Consider the following 18,993-nt stretch of genomic DNA (forward strand, 5'->3'; position numbering starts at 1 on the left):
GTGAGGATTATATATACAATATGTGTTATGTAGTATGTATATTTTTTCTGTTAAATAGAAGTGAACTATAGCCCAACGGGAGCTCTACCCTGAGTTTATACAAATAATAACATATACAGGACCCATTCTAAGTTCTAGGATGCCCTACTCATGATTCCAGCCATCTTCTTGCATGTCTTAAGAGTACTTCTATCCCTTCTCCTTTTCTGAAGATGTGGGCCAATTCAAGAATATACTTTCTCTTTATGGAAGTAGCTACTCCATTGAAACCACTCTTATCTTGCAGAGACTCACAAGAGATTCTTCTCTATCATCCTCAAACTCCCAATCTAATAATTCTATTCTTGTAGAAGTGCTTTATTTTAGCTGAATTAACATAAAAGACAAACACACAGAAAGAAGACAAGGATATTTCTTATAGAGCATAATTTTTATTTTATTTTTACCATATAAGTGTTAAGTCTAGAAGCAAGACATTGTCCCCAGTCTTCGGGAGATGGACTCCTGGAACACAGAACTCTCCGGTAGGCACTCACAAAATTGGATGGGCAACTCAGTGGTACTTGAAGGCCAGAGCATTAGCCACAGCAGTTGTCAGCTTCTGCCAGGCAGCCTGCATCTGGGGGGTAAACTCCCTGCCAAATTGAGTTGCCAAGACAATCAAAATCATATTGCCTAGGAGCTGAGGAGAGAGTGGGGGTAAAAAGAAATTGTACATAGTAAACAGAAGACTTCAAATAAGACTTGCAGCAAAAGATACAACACCCATTTCCTTCCTGTTAAGAATCTGAGCAACTTTCATGGTCATGCTCCTATAAAAGTGCATCATTTTAGGCTTGACATTGGCTTCTATGTGATTCCTTGTTGTGCACCTGCCATTGGGTTCAACTCTTTTCCCATTTGCTCTGCCAGCTCATGACCTCAGAACATTGCTATGATGTTGCTATAATTGCTTCTCTCTTTTAGAGAATATTTGTCTTTAAAAAAAAAGGATTATCGTACTGCAAGGGGTCTCAATATGTACAGTCTAAGTCTCCAGATAGTACATATATTCAAATTACATGGATACTCGTATGACAAAGAATCTTGTACTGTATATACAGGAACATTTCATCACTACTAATAGAAGGAGATGGCAAGGAACACAATCATTCAGTGATAAGATTGCTTTTACTTGTCCTGCTTAGTCCTAGGTCTAACATCAGAATCATGCAGCAATATATTCATCAATTTTTATAGAAAATTTCAGTTAGATAAAGCAAGGGATTTTCACCATGGCTCAATCTGTATTCTCTAGGCCAAAAACATTTAGCTTGATTTTGCCGAGTGCCCTTCATAACAATATACTGTTTCAGAAATATCCGGTAACCAGTGGTCTCTACTGATCCTAGTAGTTACTCCACCCTACTTGGTCTTACCTTCGAAACAACTCAATCACCAAAACCTAGCCCTTCCCTGAAATATTACTTTCAATAACTACCTACATATGATAAAACTTAAGTGCCTGTGTTTCCTAATGTATGCACAACACAAATATCCAAGATAAAAGATCAAGCTACAGACATGCTCAGGACTCACCTTGAAGTTTTCAGGATCCACATGCAGCCTGTCACAATGCAGCTCACTTAGCTGAGAAAAGGTGCCCTTGAGATCATCCATATGCTTAACAGCATTTCCAAAGGAAGTCAGTACCTTCTTACCATGAGCCTTTACCTTGGGATTGCCCATTATTGCAGTTTCAGAAGATAAGTTGCCAAAATTGTCAAAGAACCTCTGAGTCCATGGGTAGACAACTAAGAGCCTATGGGATGAAAATAGTCACAGAGAAGATGGGAAGTCAGAGTATGTAAGAGGAAGTCAGAGTATCACTGAGGGCTCACAGATAATCAAATATGTCATGGTAAATTATCTTTTGTCACTTTTATCTTTTGTAAAGAGAAATTTCTCTTTATAATTTCTCTTTCAGGACACTTTCTGCCTTTTTTCCTCCTTCCCTCACTTCTAGTAGTTACCTTCCCAGGATCTCGCCTCCGGCCACATCCATGTTCACCTTGGCCCACAGGCTAGCAACAGCAGCCTTCTCCTCAGCAGTAAAATGCACCATGGTGTCTGGGAGTTTTCTGTTGATCACAGATGAGCCAGAAGCAAGTCTGCGTTGCTGCTTCTCTGTGTGGCCTTTTATTCTTCATTTGTGGCCCCCAGGCTCTTGCTTCTCCCAATGAAATGTAACCATTGGTCAAGGGTAGGCTGTCACCACCAAAGGTTGGGTTTGGACAAGGGAAGGCCAGCAGATGGACATTTGTGTCACTGATAGTGTTAGGTGGCTCTATCAGGGAGAGTCTGCTGTTCTCTCCCTTACCATCTACTATGCAACTCATATCTCAAGCTCCTCACCAGCATTATCCCTGGTGACCTGTAGGCTGACCATGAGGCATGACTAGAATTAAGAAGGGTAAGAATTAGAAATCTGTTAGTCATTGTGTCAGGTGTTCAAGACATTATTCTGTGGTTCGTGTAGGATATAGAAGAAGTCACAGTTTGACTCAGTTATCCATTTTTCTAAGGCTTAATGAGACTCATACTTATATATTTCTTGCACTTGGTAAGAAAAAAAAAACTCTAATCCAGCATCACTTTGGAAACAGGATAAGCAAAAAGTGGATAATTTATAAAAGAATTGAGCATTTCACTGTTCGTGAGTTCCATTAATAATATATGCACTTGTCTGAGCAAATTTATTTCATTCTGATGGTATGGACAAGTGTCTCTGGCCCATACCATGTATCTACTCATTTTTGTCAGAGAATATACAACCTAGTATTGGGGAAAATAGATGTTTCTGTGTTCAATGAACAGAGTATTAGAGAACTCTGTAGAAGTGGCTATGGATTAAGGGAGTTGTCCCTAGCATATGCTGGATACACACTCCTTTCCCGTGTTTAACTTTTCCTTATATCTAATGACAGAGGCAATCTTCACTGACAGTATGCCACATACTATTGTCATTGTGATTTAAGGTACTTTGGTCTCATGAATATCAAACAAGCATTTATGAGACTAGACAGAGCATAATTCCTGTGGGAGAGGGAAAGGCTTATTTTATTTTCTTTCTTTCATAGGTTAATTGCTCCCATATTTTGAGTTCCAGGATTGTTTGTTTGCGTCTTCCAATATCAATCTTACAAAAAATAGCATATAGTTTATTAATCTCCATGTGTATTTACAGAGGTACTTTAAAATTTAATATATTAACCAAATACATTAGGGCCAATTTTCTGTTTTTACAAAAGAAATCTTTCCTGTTCATTTGATACAGTAATAGACTTTTACCTGTTCAGCTTGGAAAAGACTTCAATGTGAACTGTGGAAAAGAATTGCTGAGGTGACAAAAGATAATTTACCATGACAGACTTGATTATCTCTGAGCCCCCAGTGAGGAGCTGTATTGATGCATGCACTTTGATATGGAGATGTTAAGCAGAGAGTTTGAATCAATCCCAAAAGGATTTGCTTCAAGAGAAGAGGTCAACTGCCATTTAGCTGCTTATCACATTAATGCTAGATCATCATCACAGTCATCTAACAGTTTCCCAACCATTCATCATATATTAAAAAATTGAATATTTATTGACAGTAATCATACAGGACACTGTTTTCAACACTGGAAATCTTAGATGAACAAAACAGCTTGATGAAGTCTTACATGATTGCATTCTAGTGGGCAGAAGAAACTGACACTAATAATTAAACAAATAAATGAATGAGAATTTCAGATAGTGTTATACGGCAGGAAAAGAATGCACCTGATGACAGTAGCAAGTGACTACAGAAAAACAGTATAAGGAAAGATGTCCTAAAGTTATATCTGAAGTGGAACCTTAGTGGTATGGTAGAGAAAGGTACAAGCAGTTTTGAGAAACAAGTACCTGGAAGCAGGAAGAGCAAATGAAAAACTCTGAACCTGGAGAGAAAAAATGGAAGGAAGGAAAGAAAGAAGAAAGGGAGGGAGGGAGGGAAGGAGGAAAAGAGAGGGAGAGAAAGAAAGAAACGACTTGGAATTTCATTTAGAGAAAGACATTACAAGGTCAGAGTAAAACATGTAAGGAAAGGGTAGGAGGAAGCAAAGATGGAAAGGTAGGCACAGGATAGAGTGGATACTATATTCTAAGGCATGGGGAATTAGTGCAGATTTGCAAACCTGATATTAGCATGGTCTCTAATCTACTCAGCATCCACAGCCAGGTTCATCTTCCTAACTTTCCTGTCCATCATACTAGACTCTTGCTAACTAACAGGTATTAACATCCAGTCTAACAAAAACTCCTGTGACCTGTCTGTACTCTGTGTAATTTCTTTCCTTTTCCTTTTGAGCTCACAGTGCAGATCTGTTGTTCTGGGCTGGTTTCTGAGCTTCTTCTGTTTCGTTTTGTCCATGTAAATCTCCATCTCTAAGCAGTTTATAACAGTCTCCCTTCCTTGTAATGCTGCAGCCAATCTGCACACTTGGGCACTGTCTCTCCTGATGACAATGCAATCAGTTTAATCTAAGCAGCTCTCACCACTTAAGCCATAAAGTTCCTCCCTTCCTCTCTCCCTCCCTCCCTTCCTTTTCTTTCTCTCCCTTTCTTTCTTTCTTGCTTTCTTGCTTTCTTCTTTCTTTCTTTCTTGCTTGCTTGCTTGCTTTCTCTGTCTCTTTCTTTCCTTTCTTCTTTTTGCTTTTTATATGTTGTTGTTTATTTACAGTTGTCCCACCTTTTTCCCCATTGCTCACCTACCCATGAAGTTCTTAGTAAAGCCCAGGATCAGTACTTTGGAGCTAACTTTGAAAGAATTATCCCCTGTTCTGACCTCCAACCCCTCCCATCCCTAATCTATCCTCACAAGTGCTTGTAACATACCAGTTGCTTTTAGAAAATGTGTTCCCATAAGCAGAATGGTATTAGGATTCTTTCCTGGATCTTACTGTCTTAATACCTGGGTTAATTTTTCTCTACCATGTCCCTACATGGGTACTCTGCCTCCATCTAGATCCCTTGCCTTCACAGAAGTGTTTACTCAGGCTCATGTAATTGTCTGGTTCTGAGGAGCTCTTTTCCCAGAATGCCCATTTCTCCCACCAGAACTCTTCCATATCTTTAACTTTAACTTGGAAAATTCCCAAGTGTATGTTCCTTCTAAGTGCATGTCGCAGGCGTGTATTTCTTTTAATGCCCCGTTATTTTATTTTCTCATCAAAAGAAAACACACACACACACACACACACACACACACACACACACACAACTCAACATATAATCCCTGGGGTTCTCACATACTTAATAGCACATGGGTAAAATAGAACTGAAGACAATTACAGAAGAATTCTTAGCAGAAAATTTGTTATTATTATTGTTATTATTATCACTACTACCACTATTACCATTATTATTATTTGAAAAATAAAGTTGTTTCTTGAAAGTCCACTTTTTAACTTAGTCCAAGAATTAACATCAAGAAGCACCTCCTTTGTTTCTCTTGTGTGCTCATGAAACAACTCTAAAGGGGCAGAGGTTCTTTCTTCTATAACTAGTTGTCCACACAATCATATCTGGGACATCACTGCACTTTAAATAACTTTATCTCCAATTCACTACAGTTTTTGAAAGGACACGTTTCCAATGTGATGAAGTCAGAATTCTTATTTCTTTTTTCTCTGAGAATAAGGCATAAACCTCAGATGTTACCTGATCAGGAGTCCTGAACCTGAGGAAACCTGACTTAATTATTTGACCCTAATATAGAGACCTGCAGATCAAATAAAACTGAGATTAAGGAGTCACCAGGTACAGTCTTTAGGGTTTTCTAGATACTTAATCATGTTATCTGCAAACAGTTACACTTGTACTTCTTCATTCCCAATTTAAATACCTTTTATTTCTTTCTTTTACCTGATTGCTCTGGCTATGACTTTCAGTACAATGTTGAATAAGAGTGGTGGGAGTAGATATACTTATCTTGTTCCTGATATTAAAGTAAAAGCTTTCAGTTTTTCACCATTAAGTATAATATTATCTGAGGGTCTTTGTCACATCTGGCCTTTATTATGTTGAAATACTTTCTTTTATACCCGTTTTACTGAGGTTTTTAGTCATAAATGAATGTTATATCTTATCAAATGCATTTTCTGCATTTATTGATAAGATCACATGATTTGTATCCTTTATTTTGGTAATGTGATGTCTTACATTGCTCCACCAAAACACTATTAGAAACAATAAACAAACACAATAAAGTTAAAGAATACAAAATCAGTGTAAAAAATCCACTGCATTTCTTTATACTAACAATGAAATTTTAGAGAAAGAAATTTTTAAGAAACCAATCCTTTTCCCAATTGCAACAAAAAGAATGAAATACCTAGGAATGAATTTAACAAAGGATGGGAAGGAACTATATAGTAAAGACTACAAAGTATTATTAAAAGAAATTGAGTAAGACACAATGAAATGGAAAGATATTCCATGTTCATAGACTGGAATAATCAGCATAGTTAAAATGTCCATATTACCCAAAGCAAGATACAGCTTTAATGCAATCTCAAAATCCCAATGTCATTTTTTAAAGAAATAGACAAAAATCAGATTTATGTGGAACCACAAAGACACCAAATAGCCAAAATAATACTGAGAAAAAAGAATGAAGCCAGAGGTATTACATTCTCTGACTTCAAATTATACTGCAAAGAAGCAATAATCAAAACAGCATGGTATTTGTAAGCAAACAGGCACACCGACCAATGGAACTGAATCAAGAAATAAACCCACATGCATATGGGCAAATCATTTTGAACAAAGAAATCAAAAACATACAAAGGAGGTGGGGGAAAGCCTCTTTAATAAGTAGTGTTGGAAAAATTGGAAAGCCACAAGCTGAAGAATAAAACTAAATTATTGTTTGTACCCATCTACAAAAATTAACTGAAAATTGATCAAAGACAAAATATAAGACCTGAAACAATAAATTACAAGAAAGAAAACATAGGTATTAAATAAATGGACCTTGGTCTTAGAGAAGATTTCATGAATTTGATTGCAAAGACAAGGAAAGTAAAGGCAAAAATAAATGAATAGGATTATATCAAACTAAAAAGCTTCTGCAGAGCAAAATAAACTGTAAATAAAACAAAAAGGCAACCAGAATGAGAGGATATATTTGCAAACAATAGCTCTGACAAGGTGTTAATATTGAAAATATATAAAGAACTCATATAACTCAACACCAAACAAACAGTCCAATTTGAAAATGAGCAGAGGACCTGAACAGACACTTCTCTTAGGAAGACAAACAAATGGCCAACAGATATATGAAAAGGTGCCCAATTTCACTAACTAGTAGAGAAATGTAAATCAAAACTACAAGATGCCACCACACATCTCTTAAAATGGCTATTATCAACAAGACAAGTAATAACAAGTGCTGGAAAGATTGTGGAGGAAAAGGAACCCTAATTCACTGCTTGTGGGAGTGTAAACTGGTAAAGCCACTATGGAAAACAGCATAAAAGTTCCTCAAAAAAACAAAGAATAGAGTTACCATATGACCTAGCAAGCTCTCTTCTGGGTATCTACCTAAAATTTTTTAGAACATTTAGTCACAAAGATATATGTGCTCCTTTATTCATTTCAACATCATTCATGGTGGTCAAGACATGGAAACAGCTGAAGTGCTTTTCAACAGATGATTGGATAAAGAAGAGGTCATACATATATACAATGGAATACTACTCAGCCATAAAAAAGATGAAATACTTCCATTTGCAACAACATGGATGGACCTTGAGAATATCATGTTAAATGAAATAAGTCAGACAGAAAAAAGTTAAGAACCATATGATTTTGCTTATATGTGGGATATAAAACTGAAAGCAACAAATGAACAAACAAGAAAACAACAAACAAAAATTCATAGACACTGACAACAGTATGGTGGTTACCAGAGGAAAGGGGGGTGGGGTAAGAAAGAGTAAAAAGGGTCAAATATGTGGTGAGGGAAGATGATTTGACTTTGGGTGGTGGGCACACAATGCAATATATAGATCATGTTATCATAGAAATGGTATTTGAAACCTATATAAACTTTTTTTAAATTTTAATTTATTTTTTCAAATACATTCGTCTCTGCCTACCCCCCACCACTTTCCCTTGCCCCCTCCCTCCCTCCCTCCCTCAGCTCTTCCCCTTTGGTTTTGTCCATGAGTCCTTGCTATACGTTCCTTGACTTTCCCCTTCCCTTCCTTTTCCCCCGCCCCGCCTCCCTCCTTCCCTCTTGTCTCTGTTGATTTCTTTTCCTTTCAGTGTTGCTGGTCTTATTTTCCTTGCATCTTTGTATTGTTGATTAGGTTCCACTTATAGGTGAGATCATATGAAACCTATATAATCTTATTAGCCAATACATGTAATTAAAAAATATAAATAGGAGAATATCTCCATAATATCTGTGTAGAAAACTATCTACTACACAGTATTTTTAACAGTTAAAACTTCACTTTTAAAAAAGACCAGTAAGTTTTACTACATTAAAAATATAAGTTACCCAGGAACTTGATTAGAAGAGATCTCTATATTCACATTATTTTTCTCCTAACATATCAGACTGCCTGAAATTATATTTTAGGCAAAATTCTTTATCCTTATAATCTCATGTGAAGTTTGTGTCTGTCCAGTAGTGGATACTCAGGAAAGGCATAAAGGCCAGGAGAATAAAATTTATAAAGTTTATTTTATAGTTACCAGAAATTTTGTGAGTTCTCACACCCTGAGACTGGGGTAAGGACATTTTCATTGGAATAAAAGTATAACATAGCCTGGGCTGACCTCATATTAGAATCTTTTTAAGAGTGGAGCTTTGTGAGATGAGTATTGACAGGTTATTTTACCACATCTTATGGAATCAGTGTGGAGCCTCTTCTAGGAGGATGGCTCAGAGCTCAGAGGCCAGGCCTCGAAAGGGCTTAACAAGATATTTGATTCTTAATCACCTCCTTCAAACTGAGGAATTTTGGCGGTCACTCCTGTCTGTAAACAACTTCCTCATGTTTCCAGAAACTCAGACAGTGATTTCAACAGTTACCTGTAACCACTGATTTTCACTTTGTTTTCTAGGCAACATCTTTCAAAGGCTTATAGATTCCTCCTTGTCCATAGCTGCTTTACCCTTCCAGTCTTCCCATGTCACTCTATCTGACATTGCCCAAATTCTCATCTCTAAGACTAGTTCTTCACAAAAAGCATGTAAAGTGTGTTAAAATATTTTTCCAATGAATATATTGGGCTACTATGAACCATCAATTGCTCTATGTAATGGTGATTTAAGATAAGTCAGGGAAGGAAATTGCTCTCATAGGATTATGTTTTGTAGATTGGGTGATACATAGAATGAATAAGTAAATCAATAAGCATCATAATTTAATATTTGCTATGAGGAGAATTAACATCTATGATATAAGCGGGACACAATTATGTAAGCAATAATCTCTTTAAGGAGGTATTATTATTTTTGAGCTGGGATCATAATGACATGAAGTTTCTTGCCATGGTAAGGTATTAGAAAAGGACATTAGGGTAGCGAATGTAAAGCTCTAAGGCAGGAAAACACATACTTACACACCAACACACAATGCATGCATACACATGTATATACTTGGTATATTAGAGAGCTCCATAGTGGGTCAGTGTGGCTGATATGTAAATAGTAAAGAAAGTAGGCAGAGATGATGTTACAGAGGTAACATCTACTTAATCTCTTTAAGATTAACTTCAGTAGGGATAAGTGAAAGCCAATAAGGAATTTTAATCATAATAATGAAACTGTAATCTATTTATACTTTTATCTAGATTAATATTGCAAGGATATCTCACTTATTCCAAACTATTCTTGACATTCAGGCTTTGAATTTGCCATTTACTCACAAAATTATCTTTTATCTCTGCCAAGCCTCGGTTGGTTTCAATAATGATAGCTATTCTTATAGCTAATATAATATAAAAAGAGCTATCATTAAGATCAAAGTGATCATATGTATTTATGAATACATACATGTATATACATGTAGATAGAGTATATAGAGAACATAAAAATTACCATTAAAATATGAACATTAATTGTCTACATTTAGAGAGTGAAAAAGAAAACTTATATTGTTCCAAGTATGTACTAAAGATTTTACATGTATCAATTTATTTAACTCTCACAATATAATCTTTGATGACCATAATAAGGAAATGAAGTATTTATGACTATATCTCAGGTCATAGATCTAGCAGGTGATGCTCAGATTCAAAGCCGGGCAGTGGGTTCTTATGTCTTCAGGATGTCTTTCCATGAGCACAATTGACAACACTGTGGAAAGGTCAGTCATTCCTATTTTTTTAAGGTTACACTGGATGCACAATATAACACTTTTTAAAATAGTAATACATACACATCTCTACACAACATCAAAATAAAGCAGGATAGAAAAGAAACTAAGTTAGGGCATGATTGGATATTACTCCAGTGTTTTTTAATCCATTTAATAGTCAGTATACTTAGCATGAGCAAAAGGTGTTCCCTCTGAGTCGCTGGACCACAGTCTGTGGCAGATGGCGTACATCTACCATTTTGTATCAGAAAACACAGATGTTTACATGCTGTTGGAGAAACATGCTCATTTGTTCAATGCAGAGAATGGTAGAGGATTCCATGACATTGGTAGCTGATGAAGGCAGTTAGTTGTCTCTGGCTAGTGCTGGATCTACATTCCTCTCTGTGTTTAATTTCTTATTTCTTATCAGGCAGAGATATTCTTCCTTGACAATATTCCACATGTGACTGACCCTGCGACCTCAGTCTCTTTGGTCTCATTCATCTCAAATAAGCTTTTATAAGACTAAAAAGAACATACTTCCTGTGGGAGAGGAAGTAATTTATTTTCTATTTTTCTCTCAGTCTATTGCTCCTTCATTTAGAGTTCCAGGAAGCTGCTCTGTTTTGTTTTTTTTTCCCCTGAAAAAAAAATCCTTTACAAAATAACTTCAAAAACAAACAAATGAGCAAAATAGAATCAAAGACTTGGAAATAAAGAACCAACTGACAGTGACCAGAGGGAAGGTGAGGAGGGAATAATAGGAAAAGAAGAGGAAGGGGCAAGCAAAGGAACACAAATAGAGGACTCATGGGCAAGGGCAAGGGGGGGGGATTGACGGTGGGAGTGGGGGGATGGAGTAGGGGTGAGCAATAGGGAAAAAGGTGGGGCAACTATAACTGAAAAACAATAAATTTTAAACACACACACACACACACACAAAATAATCCACTTCCACGTGTACTTACAGAGTACTCTAAAATTTAAAGAGCTCAACCCAACACATTAAAGCTGTATTTCCGATATTAAAGGAGCAAACCTTTCAGTCTACTTCACATAGTTGTGAGGTTGTTATTTGTTCTTAGAGAAATAAGGAAGACTTCATGTGAAAGACAGATACAAATCTGAGGCAAAAGCAAGAGGATTTTCTTTAAGATCAGCGGTCAGTGAAATGAAGGAAATAGAGACAACCTGGAGCACAGCCAGGAAATCCACTGTCTTTCTGTGGCCAGACCTGATAATCATGTAAAAGACCCGATTAAAAAGATACCTGTGAATTTTTATTACAGGGTATCTCAATCTTCAAATTAGTTTATCCTGTAACTTATCAGGTTGTGTGAATCTTAATTATTTGTCCTTAGACTAATGTATTTCTATGACCCCTCTTTTCTGCAAATGACCTCTCCATTTTTCCAGAAACAGAGAGTGAATCAAATGTCTTCTGTAATTCCTGCATTTCTCTTATACGTTTGAGGCAATATCTTCCAAAAGCTTGTCAATTTCTCCTCATCCACAGCTGTTTTATCATCCCCTTTTCCCCATGTAATTGCTTCTGACATTGCCTAAATCCTCGCTTATAAAGCTATTTCTTTACAAAAGCCACTCCATGGTTTTTCAAACATTCATTTTCACATGTTCATTCATTTAATAACTATTTGTTGAATAAGTTCATGTCATAATTGTTCCAAGTACTAGGGACTTAAAATAAGTGAGAAAGAGAAAATAACTTTCTCAAGATAAATAAACCATCAACAAAGTAATTACAGAAATTACTATTTGCTGAAGAAAATTAGTATCTGAACTTAACAAGAGAGGGGCAAATTTATATCAGGAATAGTCTCCCTAAGGAGTAATGTTTGGACAGGGGCCAGAATATAAAGAAGGAATCTGCCATGGGAAAATATTGGGATGGAAATCTGAAAGCTGGAATAGTGAATTCAAAACTCTGAGAACAGTAAGCAAACCTCTGGTATGCCAGAAATACAAATAATGAGCCAACGTGGTTGATGTGTACATAGCGTAGGTGAGAATGGCAAGATATCTCCTTGCAGAGAAAGTATGGACCTGACAACTTAGAACTCGTCTTCAGTAGTCGGGGGTGAGAAGCCATTATGGAATTTTAATCCTGGTAATGACATAATCTGAAAAACCTCTATACTCTTAGATAGACTATTATTCCTAGAATAGTCTGTTCATTACAAATATTGTTTTGCTCAGGTGTTTTTTATTGCCTTCCAACAGAAGTAATCTTTTCAACTACTAAAGGTGTGAGTCATCCAGCCCTGCAAGTATGCATGTATGTGTATGTCAATTACAAAGCTACTTTCAGTTAAGTGGTCTTAAACTGACAGAATCTAGATCTAAATCTAGGTTCCAAAGAGATAAAGAATGTATCTTCTGCCCCCCACTCCATCATCACCATCCTAGGCCCCTTGACATTTAGATTCAAAATAATAGAAGAGGGATAAAGAGAAGAGGCTGATTGATTAAAAATGCATGTAGCTCTCATTTGTTGACTGGGTAAAATGGTTCAGTGCCATGAATAGTGTGTTTACTCTGTTTAGGGGCATAATGAGGAGCCATAGAATATATAAAGACTGGGCTGTTGACAATCTACAACTGCAATAGTCATTGGACTCTCATCCTTATTGTGGAAACATAAGGTGAAATTAGAAAGTGATTCACAAGACAAATTCTGATCATTGTGTGGGGCAATAAAATGCCTAAATGAGTTAAATTTGACAAGAAATGGCACTCAAACTTGTAAACTGTGAAGATCTTAAGCCTTATAATGAGGATTTGACTCAAGGCCTGAAGGTCAAGACTCCCTGAGCAAACTAGCAATAACTCCTCTAAAAGGGATTCAATTAATGCCTCTCTTACATGAAGGTCCACAGGTCAGTGCATGGCCTTATTAGATTCACCCAGGCTCGGAGCTCTCAGTCCTCTACCACCACCTCCATCCTTCTCCTCTACCCCAGTCAATCAGATACCATGTCCTTCTTACTCTATCTTTGCTCATTCTTTACTTTTTTATAGATCTCACTGTTCTTCTTATGTTTAGCCCATTATGTCTGTTTCCCTGCATTAACATCCATGTCCAGGCTTTGTAACTTTGAATTTATTTCTGTGTGCATTAAGCTTCCCCCTTCCAATCTTATTTCCTGAGACATTTAAAGTTCTACTCTTGCCAATAACAAGAGTAAAAAAAATAGTTTGAAAAGTGACCACTTTTTATATATTTAGGGCCTTGTATTATCTAGTCTTTTTTAGTACCTTACCTATATTTTATTCTCTCCTCTATTTCCAGAGGGATATTTTCATGCAAATCTCCAAGCCCTAGCTTGCTGGTTTGAACTGTGAGCTTTTGATAGTATCTTATCTCCTAGATGAAGTCTTGGACCTTCTTTCCTCTTAAAATTAACATGATATCCTAATTCTAACTTTATTTTTGTGCATGTTGCATTCAATTAGAATATAATGCACAATGATTTCATGTGTTTCAGCCTTGGCTCCCCAGTGAGACTATGAAACCCTCCTGGAAAGTGCAGGCTATTATTGGTTAATAAAGACTTTTTCTGGAAAGGCTCCAGCCATCCTTCAAATCACCCTGTTATCTCCAATTCTATCTCACAAGACGTATGACAAGCTGTGTGAGTCAAAATGTCCATTAGAGTGAATTGAAATATTAACTCAAGTTTAGACCTGGGATCCCTACAGAGAATTTTCTTTTCTTTTCTTATTTTTTTATTAAGTGTATTGAGGTGATAATATAGGTTCCAAGTGCACAATTCTTTGAGTCATTATCTGTATATTGCATTGCGCGTTCACCACCCAAAGTCTGATGCGTATTATAAATCTATTTTGTTTTTTCTTAGGCACTGCTTACCACCTTCTTCTTTCCCCTCTACAGTAAGATTCTGCCACACTGCAGTATAAATCCATGTCCATATAATTAACCTTTTCCCAACTGCGGAAAACTTTTCACCATCTTTCCATCCTCCCAGACCCCCTAGAATCCTCCCATAATGCATACTTCTCAAAAGAGCTCTCTTTCTTCCCATGTTTCTCCTCTAAAACAAGAGTAAAAGATGAAAAAAATACAATATAATTTATGATTACTGAATAGAATGTACTTTATTAAGCAGAAGATGTGCTGTCATGACCAAACCCCAGTTCCCATTTTCAGAAGGAAAGTGATGGGGACACAGGTGGGCACTGGTGAACGGGAAAGAGGATTTAGTGGTACTTGTGGGCCAGAGCATTGGCAACACCAGCCACCAGCTTCTGCCAAGCAGCTTGCACATCAGGGGTGAATTCCTTGCCAAAATGAGAAGCCAGAATGATCACCAGCACGTTGCCCAAGAGCTGTTAGGTGAAAGAAAAAATGTTGAGTAAAAGTTTCTTAAATAAGTTATAGAAAACAGTGGCTTAATACCTAAACTCCCTGCCACCTCTGTACCTGCAAATGCTGTAAGGGTCGTGCTAACCAATAAACTCAGATAAGCTGGTCCTTAAATTTATTTTCTATGACCTCTCCATTCAATATTCTGCCTACCTATATCTCCATCTTCACTTCCATTTCACCATTTTTGTTTGCCTTTATCCATCCCTCTTTCCTTTACTCATTGTCTAATTCCTGTAAGCAAAGGATTTCAGAGCTGCATGGGCTCTCAGAGTGTGTTCAGCTAGTCTTCAACCATTGCCAGAAAAAGCATCCACTTGGTCACCATACCAACATGTAATTGAACATATTTTAAAGGAGGTGTATTTTTTGAGACATTCTGTGTAAAATTTTTTTTCCAAAATCTCTTCCTAAACTTTAATTATTGGGAAATACATAAAATAATGCATTTCTCCTTCTTGAGATAGGATTTTGTCTACCAAAAGCCAAATTCCATTCCTCCTTAAACAAGTTTGCTATTATCTGTTATTATTCTGTAGGATAAACACATCCAGTTTTGACAAGCATTTTTTAAAAGTTTTAAGCAAACTCAGGTTGCTTGTCACTTTTTACTGTCACCAGTCTTGAATATTGGTTATTCCCACTGGGAATCTGCTCTCCTAACCCCATAACACATAGTTTCTGAGATCTTTGTTAGTTTTACCAATAAAAGACTTCCATTATTATCCCAAAGTGAAGAAGCAAAACAGAGCACATAAACATTTTCTGAACTCACCTTGAAGTTCTCAGGATCCACATGCAGTTTGTCACAATGCAGCTCACTCAGTTTTGCAAAGGTACTCTTGAGGTTGTCCATGTTCTTAATTGCATCTCCAAAGGAGGTCAGCACCTTCTTGCCATGAGCTTTGACCTTAGGATTTCCCATTATGGCAGAGGAAGAGGACAGGTTGCCAAAGTTGTCAAAGAACCTCTGGGTCCAGGGATAGACAGCCAAAAGCCTATAGAATGGAACCATAGCAGATAGAAAAATCAAAGCCTCCCCCGCAAAATTAGAAGACTTTACTGATCAATTTTCAAGGCTCACAGTCACCATCCTTGCCCTTGCATTGAATCCCAGTTCCTACCTGCCCAGTGCTTCGCCTCCAGCCTCTTCCACATTTATTTTGCTCCACACATTAGTGATAGCAGCCTTCTCCTCACTAGTAAAATGCACCATGATGTCAGATCAGAGAGCTTACAGAGATCGCAGAAGTGTCGAAAGCAGGTATGTCTGTTGCTGGAAGGGGCAGCTTTTTATTCTTTACTACTCACCTTCTGGCCCCTTGTTCCTCTTAGTACTTGGAAGTCATTGGTCAAGGTTGAGCTGTGTCCCTCGGGGGTGGAGTCTGGTCAGAAAAGGGTCAGCAATGAAGTTTGCACTCTAGTTTGTGATAATGTGTTTGGTTTCTGAAATATCTTTCTTTTGTTGGTTCCTTCTTCATTGCCAACACAATTTTTCATTCACTCACCCTCTTGTCTTCCTATGTCATCCTCCAGGACAACATTTATCTCTCCCATTCTCCTTCTTCAAGTAAGACCCATAGAGAAGAGCTAAGCCCAAGACAGTGAGAGAGTTCTAGTCAAAGCAGCTTAATATTTGTGTTAAGAATGCTGACAGGGACAAGAACAGGGCCAAGAAAAAAAAAATACAATTGACATGGAATCTCAGCCATTTATATTTCTGTTAAGAGGTTATCCTTATTACTAAGCTTCTGCATCTTAGTTTTCCAAGGGGGACAAAACACATACATGGTTACCTCAGGAAGCTGAACAGTATAACAAAGGATTTACAATAGGATTGAGACTCAATTCCAAAGTACAATACCTCAGGATGATTTCACAGAGAATAACAGAATGAACTTACATCCCATGCTTCCCAGAAGTCCTATCACTATCCATTCCTCTGTTACTACAGAGGAAACTGGCTACTTTAGGGAGGTTGCCCTGAGCTCCCTTCTTGATTTTCTGCCTTAGTTATATGGGTTTATACAAGTGAGACAACTTAGGAGTCTGAAGTTTTTTGAAACCAGGATTTATGATCAAACTAAAGAATAGATGAATCAATGTTAATCAGGCTAGGAGTTGGAGTATGTTTAATATTTGCTATAGCCATAGATGCCAGAGGCTTTAAATTTCTCCAGTGTCCTTACATTTTGATGCCCCTGTTGTCTTTTAGGTTTCCTAGTATTCATCATGAAACAGAGTCTGCACCTGTAACTTTTTCAGTTGCCACATCGTTATTATATTTGAGTCTGGTTGATAATGGTGGTGAGGAATGGAGGAGAAGCATTCTATGTGTATAAATAAATATCAGTCTTTTGTGGACCAGTTTTCCTGGGCTGTGACCTTCACAAGTGGTTCTTAGTTTTTTTTTCTCCCTTAAGAAAGTCAGGAAGTCCTCCCTGAGTTAGACCATATATCCTAGAATGACAGGATTCTAGAATGAGAAGAAGATATTTGATCACTAAAGTGGAAGAATAATGAATAAACAAGAAGAAGCTGGCTATTCAGGAAAGAATAACCCTTGGGTTAATACAAGTTTTTTCTTTTTTAATCCATTGAATAGGGCTCTAGGTTTTCAAAGCAAACTTTCTATGAATCCACAATGTGAGGAAACTGACCTTTCCTTAGATCTTGGGTATGAAGTTCAGGCATTGACAAAGCCCAGGAAATAAAAAACATGTCTCTTAGTTTTCCAAGGGGGACAAAACACATACATGGTACTTAAAAGACTTTTAAAAAGAAACTCTTGGTGGATCATGCTAATGCTTGCTTTCTTTATGCCACCATCTTCTTCCACATTCCCATACAAAATGTCCAGTGAAGCCACAGAAACCATCCTTGTGACAGAGCAGGAGTTGCCACAGCCCAGGATTCTGGAGCAGAATCTGACAATGACAAATCAGTATCAAATATCCAGGAACAGCATCCCACACAGGCAACCACACAAGCCCAGCTGGCGGCAGCAGCTGAAATCGATGAACCAGTCAGTAAAGAAAAACAGAGCCAGGGTGAAAAGAATGCACAAAAGGCAATGTACAAACTGGGTCTTCAACAGGTTACAGGTGTTACTAGGGTCCCTATCCAGAAACCTAAGAATATCTTCTTTGTCATCACAAAACCAGATGTCTACAAAAGCCCAGCTTCAGATACCTACATAGATTTTGGGGAAACCTAGATCAGGAATTTATCTCAGCAAGCACAGCTAGCAGTTGCTGAAAAATTCAAAGTTCAAGGTGAAGCTAGTTGTCTCAAACATTCAAGAAAACACAGACTCCACTGTATAAGAGGAGAGTAAAGAGGAAGAGGTTGATGAAACAGGTGTGGAAGTTAGGAACATAGAACTGTTCATGTCACAAGCAAATGTGTTGAGAGCAAAGACAGTTGAAGCCCTGAGAAACAACAGTAATAATATTGTAAATTTTATTATGGAATTAAAAATGTAATCATCTAAAACTGTGGACCTTTTTTTGGTGTTTCAAAAGAGTAATGGGCAGCTTGGTTTAAAATTTGTGTTGTTTCTATTATTATTAATAATGTTATAGCTTCTTGTGGAATGAAAAATAAAACTCTGAAATTTGTTCAAGATTAATCCCTGCCTTTCAGGGTATCCAGTAGCATTTATACTTTTGTAAGAGCTGTGCAGCATTTTAATTAATGTAAGATAATTCTTTTTAGCAGGGAAAAATCAAGTATTTTCTTAAATCTTGCTAGCTAATTTATGACATGTGTAATAATCTTATAAATCAAATATTGTATTATCCCACTGCTGGGATTATACTCTAAGAATCATGAATCACCAATTCAAAAGAACCTATGCACCCCAATGTTCACTGCAGCAATACTTGTAATAGCCAAGTGCCCATCAGTAAATGAGCAGATCAAAAAACTCTTGTACATTCACACAATGGAATAGTACGCAGCAGAAAGAAAGAAGGAGCTCCTACCTTTTGCAACAGCATGGGTGAAACAGGGGATTATTATGCTAAGTGAAATAAGCCATCAGTGGAACCTAATCAACAAAACAAATGACCAAAATAGGACCAAAGATGTGGAAATGAAGAACAAACTTTCAGTGACCAGAGGAGAGGAGGGAGAGGAATAATGGGGGAAAGAAAGGCGAGGGGCAAGTCTAGGAACATGAATAGAGGACTCACAGGCAAGGACA

General features: G+C 37.2%; 2 protein-coding genes and 1 pseudogene across 2 annotated transcripts; 1 reads left to right on the forward strand and 2 right to left on the reverse strand.

The window, feature by feature from the left end:
- Nucleotides 1-553: 553 nt before the first annotated feature.
- On the reverse strand, nt 554-2,107 carry LOC129076390 (hemoglobin subunit epsilon-2). The gene is made up of 3 exons (XM_054580562.1): nt 2,013-2,107; nt 1,579-1,801; nt 554-682 (listed from the first exon to the last, which is right to left on the reverse strand). The coding sequence occupies exons 1-3, from the start codon at nt 2,102-2,104 to the stop codon at nt 554-556; spliced, it is 444 nt and encodes a 147-aa protein (XP_054436537.1). The 5' UTR covers nt 2,105-2,107.
- Nucleotides 2,108-14,620: 12,513 nt separating this feature from the next.
- On the reverse strand, nt 14,621-16,002 carry HBE1 (hemoglobin subunit epsilon 1). The gene is made up of 3 exons (XM_054580563.1): nt 15,911-16,002; nt 15,562-15,784; nt 14,621-14,749 (listed from the first exon to the last, which is right to left on the reverse strand). The coding sequence occupies exons 1-3, from the start codon at nt 16,000-16,002 to the stop codon at nt 14,621-14,623; spliced, it is 444 nt and encodes a 147-aa protein (XP_054436538.1).
- Nucleotides 16,003-17,638: 1,636 nt separating this feature from the next.
- On the forward strand, nt 17,639-18,112 carry LOC129076484 (nascent polypeptide-associated complex subunit alpha-like; annotated as a pseudogene).
- The last annotated feature ends 881 nt before the right edge of the window (nt 18,113-18,993 follow it).

The sequence above is a fragment of the Pteronotus mesoamericanus genome, unplaced genomic scaffold, assembly GCF_021234165.1.
Source record: "Pteronotus mesoamericanus isolate MK-2021 breed Mesoamerican mustached bat unplaced genomic scaffold, CSHL_Meso_final contig_591, whole genome shotgun sequence".
Classification (NCBI taxonomy): domain Eukaryota; kingdom Metazoa; phylum Chordata; class Mammalia; order Chiroptera; family Mormoopidae; genus Pteronotus; species Pteronotus mesoamericanus.

Bases quoted from the DNA above. Each gene is read 5' to 3' on its own strand.
- HBE1 (XM_054580563.1), bottom strand. From the start codon at position 16,002: ATGGTGCATTTTACTAGTGAGGAGAAGGCTGCTATCACTAATGTGTGG. The intron at 15,785-15,910 runs GTAGGAACTGGG...TCCATTCTATAG, and splicing joins GGAGGCGAAGCACTGGGCAG to GCTTTTGGCTGTCTATCCCT. The intron at 14,750-15,561 runs GTGAGTTCAGAA...TTCACCTAACAG, and splicing joins TGGATCCTGAGAACTTCAAG to CTCTTGGGCAACGTGCTGGT.
- LOC129076390 (XM_054580562.1), bottom strand. From the start codon at position 2,104: ATGGTGCATTTTACTGCTGAGGAGAAGGCTGCTGTTGCTAGCCTGTGG. The intron at 1,802-2,012 runs GTAACTACTAGA...TTCATCCCATAG, and splicing joins GGAGGCGAGATCCTGGGAAG to GCTCTTAGTTGTCTACCCAT. The intron at 683-1,578 runs GTGAGTCCTGAG...CTCTCTCCTCAG, and splicing joins TGGATCCTGAAAACTTCAAG to CTCCTAGGCAATATGATTTT.